A 13408-nucleotide genomic window follows, 5' to 3' on the forward strand; every position below is an offset into this window, starting at 1 on the left:
TGGGGATAACAATTCCTGGCTTCACAGGGGTGATGTGAAAATAAAATCCATTCATGATTGTCAAGTTCTTAGATACTACAGTGATGAAGGCCATGTAAGAATTTAGATAGAAAGAAATGCAGCTCCAAACTGAATTACTATTATTAAGATTGCCCAACATTTTCCATCAAAAGACCCTTTTATCAGTTGCTTATAACTTTGCCAAACTTTAACTATTTGGACTGAAATTTTCCATGCTGGGTGTCTACCTCAAGGTGATTTTTTTTTTTAATTATAGCCTAAAGGGTTCCAATGATGATCCTAGGGAAAAATACATTGTTTTGTCCTTGTTAAAAATTCTGGCAACCTTTCCTTTGAGACGCTCTAGTACCCCCATACTAGAGCAGGGACTTGCAATTTGGCAGGGGGTAGCTTTTGTGTCAGGAATGTGCCTTTTGCCATCTCTGTGAAAACCTGCTTAAATTTGTCCAAGTTATATGCCTTTGAAAAATTGCAGTTTACACATGCTCAGTAGAGACTTTGCTAGAGCTTCACAGCTAAAAACTCATAAGATTCCATCCACCCTGCTCCCACCCAGCATTGAGCATGACATTCTTGGCAATTGCAGCTCTGGGCTGCTATGGGCTGGGCGAAGTTTGGACCCTGGCACCAGAACTGAGAGAGAGGAGCTAGTCTCTCCTGTGCTGCCAGTGTTTCCCCTGCTTGGCTCCTGCAGTATGGAGAAGCAAGTTGCCTGATATTAATGCAGAGGGGAAAAGAGCCAAACCTGGGTGGGGAAAATAAATTGATTGTGACAAGAAACAGAGAGGGGAGAGAGACTGAGATTGAAGGCTATCAGGGAAGAGAAAAGTGGTACTGGGAGCCAGGGTGGTGGGAGACAAAGAGATAGACTATGACTTACCGGGACAGGGAGCTGGGGAGGAATAGGGGGCGGGGACTGAGAGTTAGTGGGGAGGGGAACTGAGATTGGAGAAGGAGACTGGGACTGGCTTGGCAAAGAGACTGGGACTGGGAACCAGTGAGGGAGGGGAAGGAAGTGGGAGGAAGGGGAGACAAATCTGTTGAGCAGGGGGGAGAGCTGGTACTGGCTGGACAAAGAAACTGGGACATGGCGCTAGTGGTGGGGATGGGGGGACGTTGATGTTGGATCAGGAGCTTAGAGAGGGAGACTGGGACTGGAAGCCTATGGATACAGGGAATGTGGATAGGGAGAAGATTCAAAGCCAGGGGACTGGAGGGGAAGAGACAGATCAGACAGTGAATTGGTGAGGGAAACTGAGACTTGCTGTACAAGGAGACTGGGACAGGGATGAGGAACCAGGGCAGGGAAGAGGCAGAATTGCAACAGGAGCAGGTTGGAGGGAACAGAGAAGAAGGTCTCAAGCCTGGCGGGACTGGACAAAAGAGTTTGTGACTGCAAGAGCACACTCTCCTCCAGAGTCTGGAATGGACCTTAAGATTCCTGAACCTCTCCATTCCTCTGCTGGCAGTGTCCCATCCCCATCTAGTGCTACTCCAGGCAGAGGATGAGAACCTTGTACTACTATCATTTACTCCATTAGTTCAAGTGGCAGAGATATGTGTGGCAGATTTAAAGATTCCACCTCTGTTGATGACCCAAGAGAGCGTCCGTATTATGCCACATGTTGGAATGGTGTCTTTTGTTTTCTTTTTTTTAGACTTAGAAAATTACACAAACACACCGAGAAACAAAAGCCTTACATTAAAAGACCATTATTAATGTTGCAAAGTCAAGCACTCAAAAGTTAGGAAATGCCAGAATTAAGGTTACCTGTGCAATTCTCATGGAGAAATTAATATTTTCTGTCTTCAGAGCAGGGTTTGAATAGCGTGCAGTAAATAAGGGGTGGAGCTACATGATAGACAATGAGGTTAAATACCTGCTCATTAGGTGGCCACCATCCATTCTGTGCACTGAGTGAGGCAGAGATCCTGTGCAAAAAATAGTATGTGATCATGTAATTAAATACTGTATCATGTATGCACAATGGAGCTGAATTAAGGTTGCACAGGAAGCCTTAATTCTGGTGTTTTCCTAACTTTTGAGCCTTTGACTTCACAACCTTAATAATGTTCTTTTAATGTAATTTTAAGTGTGTCTGCGCGCACACATGCACAATGTATAATAGAGTAGATTATGTCTGCTTACATTTACTATGTATTGTGTGATGTAGTGATGGAATTATCTTGACTTCTGTGGTACCATTTGTCACATTACAATTAGTGGTATTCGTAGGGCACCTCTATGGCACCTGTAGCACCTGACTAGAATTGGTAGCAAATAAATGTTATTAAAATGTAAAAGCACATGCACATGCTTTAGAACTAGGGATCTCAACCTTTCTTGAATAAAGCCCCCCCTTAACATTTTTAGTTGGACCCCTTCCCCTCCTCCCCCCCCTTACAGTAGTGAGAAGGATATTCACCTTGTATTTGTGCAAAACCCCTCGTAAAGATTCACTTCTTCTGGGAGGTCCACAAACTCTAGCCCACATGTTAGTGTGGCCTTGCAACACCATGACTCATGATGGAGGGGCAGCTGGGCCAAATCTGAGTGGTCTTGTGAATCCAAGTGCCAGATCGCAACACCACTCATTTAAATTTGACCTGGTTTGCCATGCCCGCTGGAAAGTTTGACATGCCCCCTCCCCTGCCATAGATTGAGAATCTATGCTTTAGAAAAGATACAGATATTTTGCCAGCTGGTTAAGTGATGAGAGAAGGAGTCTCTCTTGCTGATATATGGGAAGAAAACTGCACCTCCCCATGCCAGCTTGGCAGTGTGTAACTTGGCTGGAGCCAGCTCAGGGTAGGCAGGCATCTCTCTGAGTTTCTGCCAGGGAGGGTGCTTAAAATTTTCAAAAGCACCAAGTCCCATTTTCAAAAGAGACTGATGCAGTTAGGAACCTAATTCCCATTGACCTTCAATGAGAGGCTTTTAAGCATCTAAGTCACTTTTGAAAATGGGATTTAGACTCTTAAATCATGTAGGTGCTTTTGAAAGGTTTACCCCATATCTTTAATGTCTACCTGAAGTGCTATAGGAGTACCACGTTTCCCCCAAAGCCCTCACCATATTTCATCCCCAGCCAGTCCTATGTAGTACTAGCGCTACAGTTGCTTGCTTTATGCACAAAAATGGAGATAAGGCCTTGTGTTGATTTTTCTACCAGCTCTGAACTCTGCACCACTGAGTGAATCAGGCTGCAAAGGTGCACAGTTAGTAGATAGCCTAGAAAAACAGATTTGTTTTGTGGAACGTTCTAAAATGTTGGTTGTCCTTTTAAAAGACATTCTCTAGCTCAACAAGAATTTATGGGCTTCATGCAGGAATTAATTACTGGATGAATTTCTATGGCCTGTGTTATGCAGGAGATCAGACTAAATAAACATAACAGTCCCTTCTGAGCTTAATCTATGAAAATTGGCTAGTTTGAGCCTTACATGTATTTCTGACAGGAGCAAATTTCAGAGGCAAGGATCTGCTACTAAAATACCCTGTCTCCAGTTCCTGTAAACCTCACTCTTGGGACAGATAGTTTAAGTGTTCACAACTAGCCCAGGCACAGGCATTGTGGGTGGGTCAGAGAGAGAGTTAGTCTCTTGAGTAACTTGGGCCATTTGGGCCCTTGTATTTGGTAGCCAAAAGCTTTAATTTTACCAGAAGTGGATTGGCAGCCAGTACAGACAGCCCAGGACAATTGTAATTTGCTTTCATCATTTAGCTCCAGTCAGAGAGCAAGGATCTTCATTCTTCACTAACAGAAGCTTCCGAGTGGCCTTCAAAGTTAGTTCCACATGGATAGTGTGTTGTAATAATTCAACCTAGAGATAACAAAGATGTGGATGACCAAAATAAAGCTAGCATCTGAGAAAGAAAAGGCACAGTCCACAGATGTACATAAGCATTTCTCGCCACTGATGCAACTGTGTTTTTAGGAATTAGACCACTCAAGATTGTGAATCACTTTGGCAATACGTGGCAACCTAAGTGAAAGGAGCTGATGTAGGCCCTGATTCTCCTCCTAAATTGTTTTTGCACTGGTTTAACTCCACTGATTTCAGTGGAGCCCTTCTGATTTACACCAGTGTAAGTCCCATAGTATTGCTCACGTAGGCTTTGACGAATCTTCAAAATTCTTCCCCCTTCCTTACTTCATTGTGAGCTGCAGGTACTTAACACCTTTGAAAATCCAGGCTACTGTTATTTAGTTTCCTATATTTAGATTTGAGGACCTAACTTTAGGTACCCACATTTAAAAAATGTTGGAGTTGATTGTGATTGGCATATTGATGGCACTATAGCCATATTGCCTTACAGTCATCCCAGTGCTTCACATAGACAAAAGAGCACAGCAGGACTCCACAGCTGAGAGCCCCAAGGGAGAAGGAGTAGCCACTCAATATCAAATTCTGGGAATGCTCTGAAAGGATTGAGGGGAAGCTCTCTAACGCAATTCTGTCTACTCCTACCGTGGCTTGCAGTCATATCAGCAACACTTCCTCATCAACAGTATTGAAGACAGTTTAGATATAAATAAATCAGCAAGCGCATCTGGTCTTTGTCCTGAGCACTAGGGAAATGGACAGCAATTGTAATTAGTACCATTTCAATGCCATCTCCAAGTCTGAGCCTTGATTACATGAGGATGAGAACTAATTCATTTGTGGATGTTGGAGATGGTCTGCCACAACATTCTCAGTAATCTTGCAGGTTGGGAGCTGCTTGCTTGAACTTTCTTAGGCAGGCATAACCATCTGCTCTGTTAGAAGGCCTGGATGTATTCTGTTCAGTTTCACCTGCCTATCTGGGAATGATTCTTGTTTACGTGTGATTGTTGGGTGCCTCTAGAATATCTTAATGTTACAGTAAATGAAATTCAAATTCAGTGAGTCAGGGAAGACAGAATAGGAGTTAAAAATACATTGACGCTGCTGCCCTGGCTCCAGAGATGGTGCCTCAAATCCAATCAATCTTCTCTGTAAAGTAGGTTGAAATTCGTATATTGAGACTTAGTGGTTTAAATTGGTGCTAAAATATCGCAAGAGGGACATGTAGTTATTATGAGATATGACCACTTCATCATTACCTTGTATTCCTATGTTATACAGTTTCAGAAGGAGAATATTTAAAACAAAACACATAAATATATTAAATGACTATAAGGGGTTGAAAATGCAAAGAAAATGGATTAAGTCTCTATAGTTAAAATAAGAATGAAGAAGCTACTGTTTATGTTATGAATATCAGTTTGTCTGTCCAGCTGGTACTTACACGGCCCCATCCCTATAGTATCTGAGCACCTCCCAACTGTTTAAAAATACACATTATTATTTTCATTTCTGTTTGGAAACCTAAAACCTTCATTTTCTTTGAAGCCATTTTGGCTAAATCCTATTAAAACTTGTCCTCAGTGATTTAAAATGAAGGAAGTGTTGCACTCTGGACAGATGGGAGGAATATATTGGAATAGAAACGCTTGAGAAGCTGAACTAAACTTTGCTGTAGTATAAATTAAACTTATACAGCCACTTTTCTTGCATCCTTGCCTTCCCTGAGCAGGGAGTGCCAACTTTCCTGTCCTCACTTACCATGTATTTCCCAAAATGACACTGCTGGTCTGCAAGATGGGAATTACAATGAACAGCTCCACCAGAGGTCCAGTTTGGAACTATGCTTTCCTATTTTAACTTTAGCTTTGAACAAAGCCCTCAATTTAACATTGCTTTAAACATGGTCATTCCTGTGCTCTACATGAAAAATACAAACCGTCCCAATGCTGAAAATGTGGCCTCACAGTTACATGGCTTTATAAAAGCAATAATGAAAACAAATTGCTTTGCATTTAGATGTTCTTGTTTATAAGAATTTGCTTTTTCCATGTTTCTGATGAGGACCAAATGTGTCATTTCCTCAATTCCACCTGGCAATAGTGTATGATAATTTTTAAATAGATTTTACATCATGAAACAGAATATTTCAACATGCTAGTTTAAACAGAGTTCATAGTGAAATTCAATAGTAGTCCTAAATATCAATATTTGCTTTATTTTACCACCTTTTAGATATATTCACTAGCAGCATGAAACAGCCTTATTAACTTGGCATTCTGACAGAAGATTATACTACTTTGCAGACTCTCTTTGCCTTCCAGCTAAGTAGAGTATTACATTAAAACTCTAAAGCAACAGAAGCACATGAAATATTTTGGATAATTTTTTCTCAATTTACATTTTTAGCAAATTTAATGCTCCTGAAAGCCTAGAGGCTTTAAGTCCTCCATTCATCCACATAACCATTACAATACAGGCAGCAAGTGAATTTCCACATTGTAACTCAAATGCAAGATTCCCCACTCAGCCCACCAATGTGCACTATCCCTCACTTGAAGGAACGCACCTCTAGTGGCAAGGGAAATTAATTCTCCATCCTCATTCATCCTTGACTTCTCTGTTCATCTCAGTATTCTTTTCTAAAGATATATTTCTTAAAGTGATGATGCAAGATGATTAAAGTTGAGTCAGAAACATTGGTACATTTGAACTAACAGGTGGGTCTATGTAATGATGACTTAGAGGGCTGATATTCTTCCTAATTTAAATTCCCTCCTCTACTTTTTTTTTCAAACACGGATCCTTGTTTTCTGAAGTAAAAGCAAATGAGCATTTATTAAGAAAGCAGTAGTGTTTTTTGCAATGGGGTGAGTGTGAGCTTAGAATTGAAGTCAGTTTTTATTTCCTTATACATTTTAATATAGTTCATATAAGTTACCTTCCAAAGTCGTTGAGTACTATATACAGTGAGGTAAAAATCTTATCCTACTCAGGTGTACTAACCTTCTGTCTTAAGATATTGCTTTCCAGACTTAATTACCAATCTGGTGTATCATTCTGCCATGCTAGCAACGTTAACTTGCCAAGGAAAAAAGCCATTTCATGTGTGTTTATTAAATGTGTGTTTATTTATATTAAATGTGATATTATAAATATATTCATATTTTAATTTGGGTTTTTGCCGGTGAAAATGATTGTGTGAGATTGTGGGCACAAATATGGAGCTGATTTAAGACCATTTGAGATTTTGGCTATAACTCTACTTTCATCTCATTTGCAGCTGATCCTATAAAGTACCATGATAGGGTTCTGTCATCACTACTTAAAATATAGCTAATCATATACAAATATGCATAAAAAAGCAATGTATAGGTCTTCTAAGGCTTTTTCATATGTGTATATTTGCTTCTGCATTCAGGTTTTGGAGTTTTCTCCAAGACTGTTTTAAAGTGAGTGCTTTTCAACTGTGAAAACAATTTTTAGAACCAAATGAAACAATTTATTGCATATGGAAAACTCCAACAAGAAAGCTGGGACATATGTTTCTATGTACCATTTAATCTATATTTGCCTATGCAGAAAGTTTCTGTTTGTGAAAATTGCATAGTATTCTCTTGCTGACATCATGGTTTGTTTTGTTGCATACAGTTTAACTAAAATTGTTTTTATATTATCTTTAGAAAAGCAAATTATTTAGGACTTGATTCTGTCACACTTACTCATGGTGAGTAATATCTTACTCTGCAAGTAGCACCAATGAAATCAGTGTGACTAGTTGTGGAGTACTGACATGAGTGAGGGTGACAGAATCTGGCCCTAAGTATTAGTAAATGTTACTGAGGCTTTAGAATAAATGATTATGCAGTATTTCTAGGTAACTAGGAGATACTGATAAGAGGCGGGTCAGAATTTAAAATATGAAAAAGAAAAGTTGCTGTATCCAAAACTGATTTGATGTCTTTTATCTTTCTATGAAGGGCTATCGCCAGAAGGATTATTTCATTGCAACCCAAGGACCACTTCCTCATACAGTGGAAGACTTCTGGCGAATGGTGTGGGAGTGGAAATGTCACACGATAGTTATGCTTACAGAAGTTCAAGAAAGGGAGCAGGTATGATTCTCTTCTGCAAATTTTCTAATTATAAGGTCCAAGTTCTTTCTGTTAATACATTCTTTTTCCTCCCCTGCCTTGAATCTCTCTGCAGTGATTACTCTGTGTCCATTACCCCACTGGGCTGACCATCCTCTAGGAGTGATGAGTTTAACAGAACTTAGGTAAAAGCAAAGGGCCTGTGCATGCTAGATTTGGTCCATTTAACTTGCAACTACATTCATAGACATCAAGTGTAATGTAATTTCTTATTCAGAGAACTAAAAAATCACCAAACAATGAAGTGCTCAAACTTTTGTTGTTATTATATAGGGCGCTGGTAGTGACCCTTATATTTAGGTTGCATAAAACGTCATTATAAAAGATTCTTGCTGCCTTTTTTAGAGAAATGTTAACTCCTCCACTGTTTGCAGCAGGCCTTTAAAATATGGCAGGGGGAAAGCCCTTGGGCTAGAGAAGTGCCTTTTCTTTATCTCACAAAATTCCACTCAGATTTAGCTGAGATATATATGCTTTTGAACATTGCCACTTCCATTGCTTGCGTTGTCAGTAAAATGTCAACAACATTCAAAACAATAACTGAACATGATCAGTCTCATTTACGTCTGGACCCACATGGCCATCAAAGCAGCAGACACTGTAATAGGAAGTATTATACATCCTGGCTGCTGCCAGACAGCTGTTGAAGATTGTGGGGAGAGTTGGGCCAGGCTTCCCTGACAAATCCTCTCCCTATCCTACCAGCAAAAGGTCCCAAAGACCCATCCCTCTTGAACACCACATATGCAGCAGCTCCCCGCACATTTTTGAGGGAGAGAACTGATTCATGTTCCACCCAGCCACCTTGAACCCCAGACCAAGTGGCCTTTTACCCCTCTAGGATAACATCCTTTTCCTTTGATCAACTAATGAAGTGAGTCCTGTAGCCCAAGCTGTGCTGATGTACTGAAGGTTCAGGGTTCAAACCCTGCAGATGGTGCATAATGGGGTGGTTGTTATAGTAGTATATAATAAAAAAATTTGGTTTTTACCTTTTTATTTTTTTAAAAAAGCCTAGAAAACCACATACAAAAAATTAAAAGAATGTTATTTAGTTTGCAAAGCCAAGAACAAGAAAGCTAGGAAATGCAAGAATTACAATTGCCTATGCAAGCTTAATTTGGTCCTCTTGTACATATGCATTTAATTACATGATCATATAGTAATCCCATGTAGTTTCCATGAGACTCCTGCCTCTTTCAGGATGATGGTGCCAGGGAATGAATCAGGGTTATGCAGTGAATGAGGCTGTGTTTGTAGGAACCCTGTCTGATTTGCTCTAGAAATTGGAAGGTGTTTAATGAAGAAGGCAGGAAATGGCAGGAAGAAAAAGGATTCTCTTGTGGTTAAGGAAGGTGAATGCCACAGAGAACTCACTGCTATCCCTGCATCTGCCATAGTTTTCCATTACAATGCTGGGCAAGTAACTTAAATCACAATTTTGGCAAGTGGCCACTAGTTTTGTGTTCCTCATTTTCTGGTTGTCCAACTTGACATACCTGGGGCCTGTTTTGCAAAAGTGTAGAACATTTGCAACTGCACATGAAGTAAGTGGTTGGTGTGGATGCTCAAAACTTCTTGTAATAAGGCAATGTGGCCTGGAGGAGTCAGTACAGTGCTGGGAGCCAGAAAGTCCTGAGTTCTGCTCCTAGCTCTGTCACTGATTCACTGTGTGCCACAGGCAATTTCTTTTGTCTCAGTTTTCCCTATCTGTAAAATGAGGTAATAATGCTCTGTTATCTCACAGGGGAGATGTGGTATGAAATTCATTAATATTTGTGAGCCACTCAGATATTATGATGAGTGCCCTAGAAAATGAATAATTATGTATTCAGTGCAGGATTTGGACGGCATGCAGTAAATAAGGCAGAGGTCACACTGAATGAAAAGAAAAACTGAATAACTCTTTCATTCCCTGAGCACTATCCATCCTGTGCACTGAACGAGGCAAGGGTCCTGTGGGAAAAAATAGTAAGGGATCATGTACTTAAAGACTATATCATAATGCATATGCACAAGGGGGATGAATTACACAACAATATACAACAGTATAACTGAACTGAAGACCTGGTTTTTGGATTTAGTCCCAGGTTTCTCTGTCTTTAGTTTGTAGGGAGATGGGTGTTAATCCTCCATTTTTACTTCTACCAGTGTTTTCATACATTCTAGCATCACTAATAATGGTTTTATTTTTCCTCTGTCCCAAATCCAGCATAGTTAACACCTATATTCTGTGTATTGGCTTTGTTTTCTAGCAGACTGAAATGTTTAACTTACTACTATTATTTTAAATAGCGCAAGGGATTTATGAAAAAGCTGGTTTAGGCGAGACACTGATTAGATATTTCACTGCAGAAGTTCTGTTGAACAAGTTTAAAATGCTCTGCATGACCTTCTGTGTTACAGCTGCATGACATTTTAGAGATTAGCAGAAGTGTTGCGAGGAACATTTACTATTCTGTTTCAATTTTACAGGAAAAGTGTTTTCAGTACTGGCCATCAGAGGGCTCTGTAACTCATGGAGAAATAAATATAGAGATAAAGAGTGACAGTCTTTTGGATGCCATAAGTATAAGGGACTTCATAATCACATTCAATCAGGTATTGTCTTGAAATTGTACAGTTTTCTACACTTTTAACTATTTATAACCATGATAGATTTATGAACTTGAGCTTTTGTGTCTGTGTTTAAAGGTAAGCCAAGACAATACATTACATAGGTTTTGTGAGAAATAAGGTTCAAGACCTGGGACATCACAGTGTCATGCATGTCACTACAGACTTCATTTGTTTGGTAATTGATTACTTCATTGTTTTTTTAAAAGTCTGATTTCCTGCAGTAACAGTTTAGAATCCAACTACGCACTAAAGTTTATTTACACACACACTCGACAAAAGGAACTAAGCTTAAGCACTGAGTTTATGAAGTAAGGTAAGGGATTATTTATAGGCCTGCTGCTACACAAAGCAAATGCCCTTAGAAGCACAAATAACACAACTCAAGTTTGTGTTCACACAGCAGCTCTTCTGCCATTACTATCATGTTGTGCATCTGCATGCTGCCTAATAGCATTCATGTTAGTGCAATCTGAGAACATCTGGATGACTATCCCATAATGCCTGTGTAGAGTAGCCAGAGAACACACAGCAGCATCAGCAACATTTGGGGCAGTGCATTCTAGAATATCCTACTTCACACACATCTGAGGAGGAGGAGGATGGGACAAACTACGTACCCAAATATGGTTAAGTAGTCTAGTCTTCATAGCACAAAACAGTGCACCAAGTAGGTTATAGGAAGGTTTTACCTGCACCGGTCTTTTTCATAAAATGTCCCATTAGTGCACTACTAACTACCTGTGGTGGCAACCTTGGAAACTCTAGTGTAGACAAGGAACTGGTGTTTTTAAATAAGTGTCCTCTATATTTGCTTTTGAGGAAGGTTGGATGACACAGTGGTAAAAATGCCAGTGACTTTGAGCTCCCACCATTGCTACCAGTAATAATTAAATTGTTTAAAAAAAAAAAAAAAAGAGAATCTTAGTGTGGTTAAGGTCTAAGAGGGTGCAGAGACCACATTCTACCAAGCCTGTCCAGTTCTAACCCCATCTTTTGAGGTGGCTTGTAGGTTAGCTAGGAACAGTTGTTGTGCTCAGGGGAGCATAAGGACACCAATGGAGTTTGGCCTCTGCACCAAAAAGGCGAGAAGCTTTTTCCATGTTCTCTATCTATGCCCACACAGGAGCCAAGCACAATCTAGCCCTAAATACTAGTCAACAGATACTGAACTAATTCTTCTCATAATGATTTCTAGAGTAATGCAACGTATCCTGTAATGGAATAAAATTTCTCTGAGTAGTATTCAAATCATTGCAAATAGACTATAAAATTCTACAGAATTAGCTGTTTTTGACTGCCCTAGATTATATTTTTCCTACATTACCTTGCTTCTTTTACACCAATGTTTAAGAGAGTGCAATTGTGACAACACTTTGCATGCTCCCCCTTCTTCTGCACCCTTGTTGCACTCCGTCAAATCCGGCTCATAGTAATTATATTTGGAATAATTATGCAATCGTGAGAACTCATAATAGAAAACTGTAATGAAATAAATACCCATCTATGTGCTTTCAGTAAAAATGCTTAAACAATCCCCTGGGGCAAAGGTGGTTAACTTTTCAGATAACAAATAAAGTTGGACAAAATTGAATAAAAGGGTCTAGACTACAAAAAGATCCTCAGTTTGTGAGCTTGATTTTTTCAATGACTTTGGATACAGCCTTTAAGAGTGATGAAAACCCTAAGTCATTGATTTTCATATTAAAAATGTATAGTTTTTAAAGTATGTCTTTAGAGCTATCTAGATGAAACAGTTGTGCAGATCAAATGGGAAATTATAGTGGAAATTATAGGGAAATTATAATTATACTGCACAGGGCATTAAGAGAGAGAACTACCTGAGCTGGATGATTAATTTATCATGCACCAAGTTGAAAATGGCCCTCCTATATCATCATGTTACAAATTTTTGTATAAAAAATGTTAAAGGTAAAAAAGTGTGCTTGAATTTTGAACTGATAACTGCATTAAATCTGTTCCTGCCACACTTTTGAATTATCAGGAGAAGCAGAGCAGACTTGTCCGACAGTTTCATTTTCATGGATGGCCTGAAATTGGAATTCCTGCTGAAGGAAAAGGAATGATTGACCTCATTGGAGCTGTCCAAAAACAGCAGCAGCAGACAGGAAACCATCCAATTACTGTGCATTGCAGGTAAGACTTATTTCTTCTCTGCTTTTTTTTTTTTATTTAGTAATCATTCCTATTATTTATGATCTGCATAACATTCTCCATCTTCCCTTTCTTCTGGTTTGGTTATTATCATAGCAATGTTCCATTCCAAGGACTGGGACAGTACTTTTAAAACCAAAACAAAACAAAAACTCTCTCTTTCTTCCAGGATTAGTTAACAAGAATTGATTAGTAAACAATACAAACCACTAGCCCAAGCCTCAGTCTCCTAGTGGTGAGAGGATATGTGTGGATTAAAGTTGCTTGAGGAATAAATCATTCAGTTACACTCTTGAACGTGAGCTTCATTCAGTCTTGTGAGTGGGAAAGTACAATTGCAGTGACATTTAAAAAAAAAAAAAAAAGTATATTGCAGTAGCACCCAGAAGTCCCAGTCAGGGTCAGAATTCCATTGTGCTATGCACTTCAAAACATTGTAAAATACGGTCCCTGCACAAAATGTAATTTTAAGACAAAACACAGGAGAATTTAACAAAAGGAAACTGAAGGAGAACAGTGATGATAAAATCAGACTGTTACATAGCTAGTGTACAGCTTAGTGAAAAGGTAAAAGGTATTTTTGTCCTCAGACATTTTCCATTTCATTTATT

The 13408-nt window shown here is 39.3% G+C and overlaps 1 protein-coding gene across 4 annotated transcripts in view; it reads left to right on the forward strand.

The window, feature by feature from the left end:
• The window catches only part of PTPRE (protein tyrosine phosphatase receptor type E), a 223733-nt gene that overhangs the window by 196746 nt on the left and 13579 nt on the right, over window positions 1–13408 (forward strand). For all 4 annotated transcript variants that reach the window (XM_067533350.1, XM_067533349.1, XM_067533352.1 and 1 more), the window contains 3 exons: window positions 7833–7967; window positions 10482–10607; window positions 12628–12779. In XM_067533350.1, coding sequence (XP_067389451.1) covers window positions 7833–7967; window positions 10482–10607; window positions 12628–12779 — 413 coding nt within the window. The remainder of the gene's footprint in view (window positions 1–7832; window positions 7968–10481; window positions 10608–12627; window positions 12780–13408) is intronic.

This window comes from Emydura macquarii, unplaced genomic scaffold (genome assembly GCF_026122565.2).
Source record: "Emydura macquarii macquarii isolate MOO-44397 ecotype Brisbane River unplaced genomic scaffold, CSIRO-AGI_Emac_v2 contig_3343, whole genome shotgun sequence".
Classification (NCBI taxonomy): domain Eukaryota; kingdom Metazoa; phylum Chordata; order Testudines; family Chelidae; genus Emydura; species Emydura macquarii.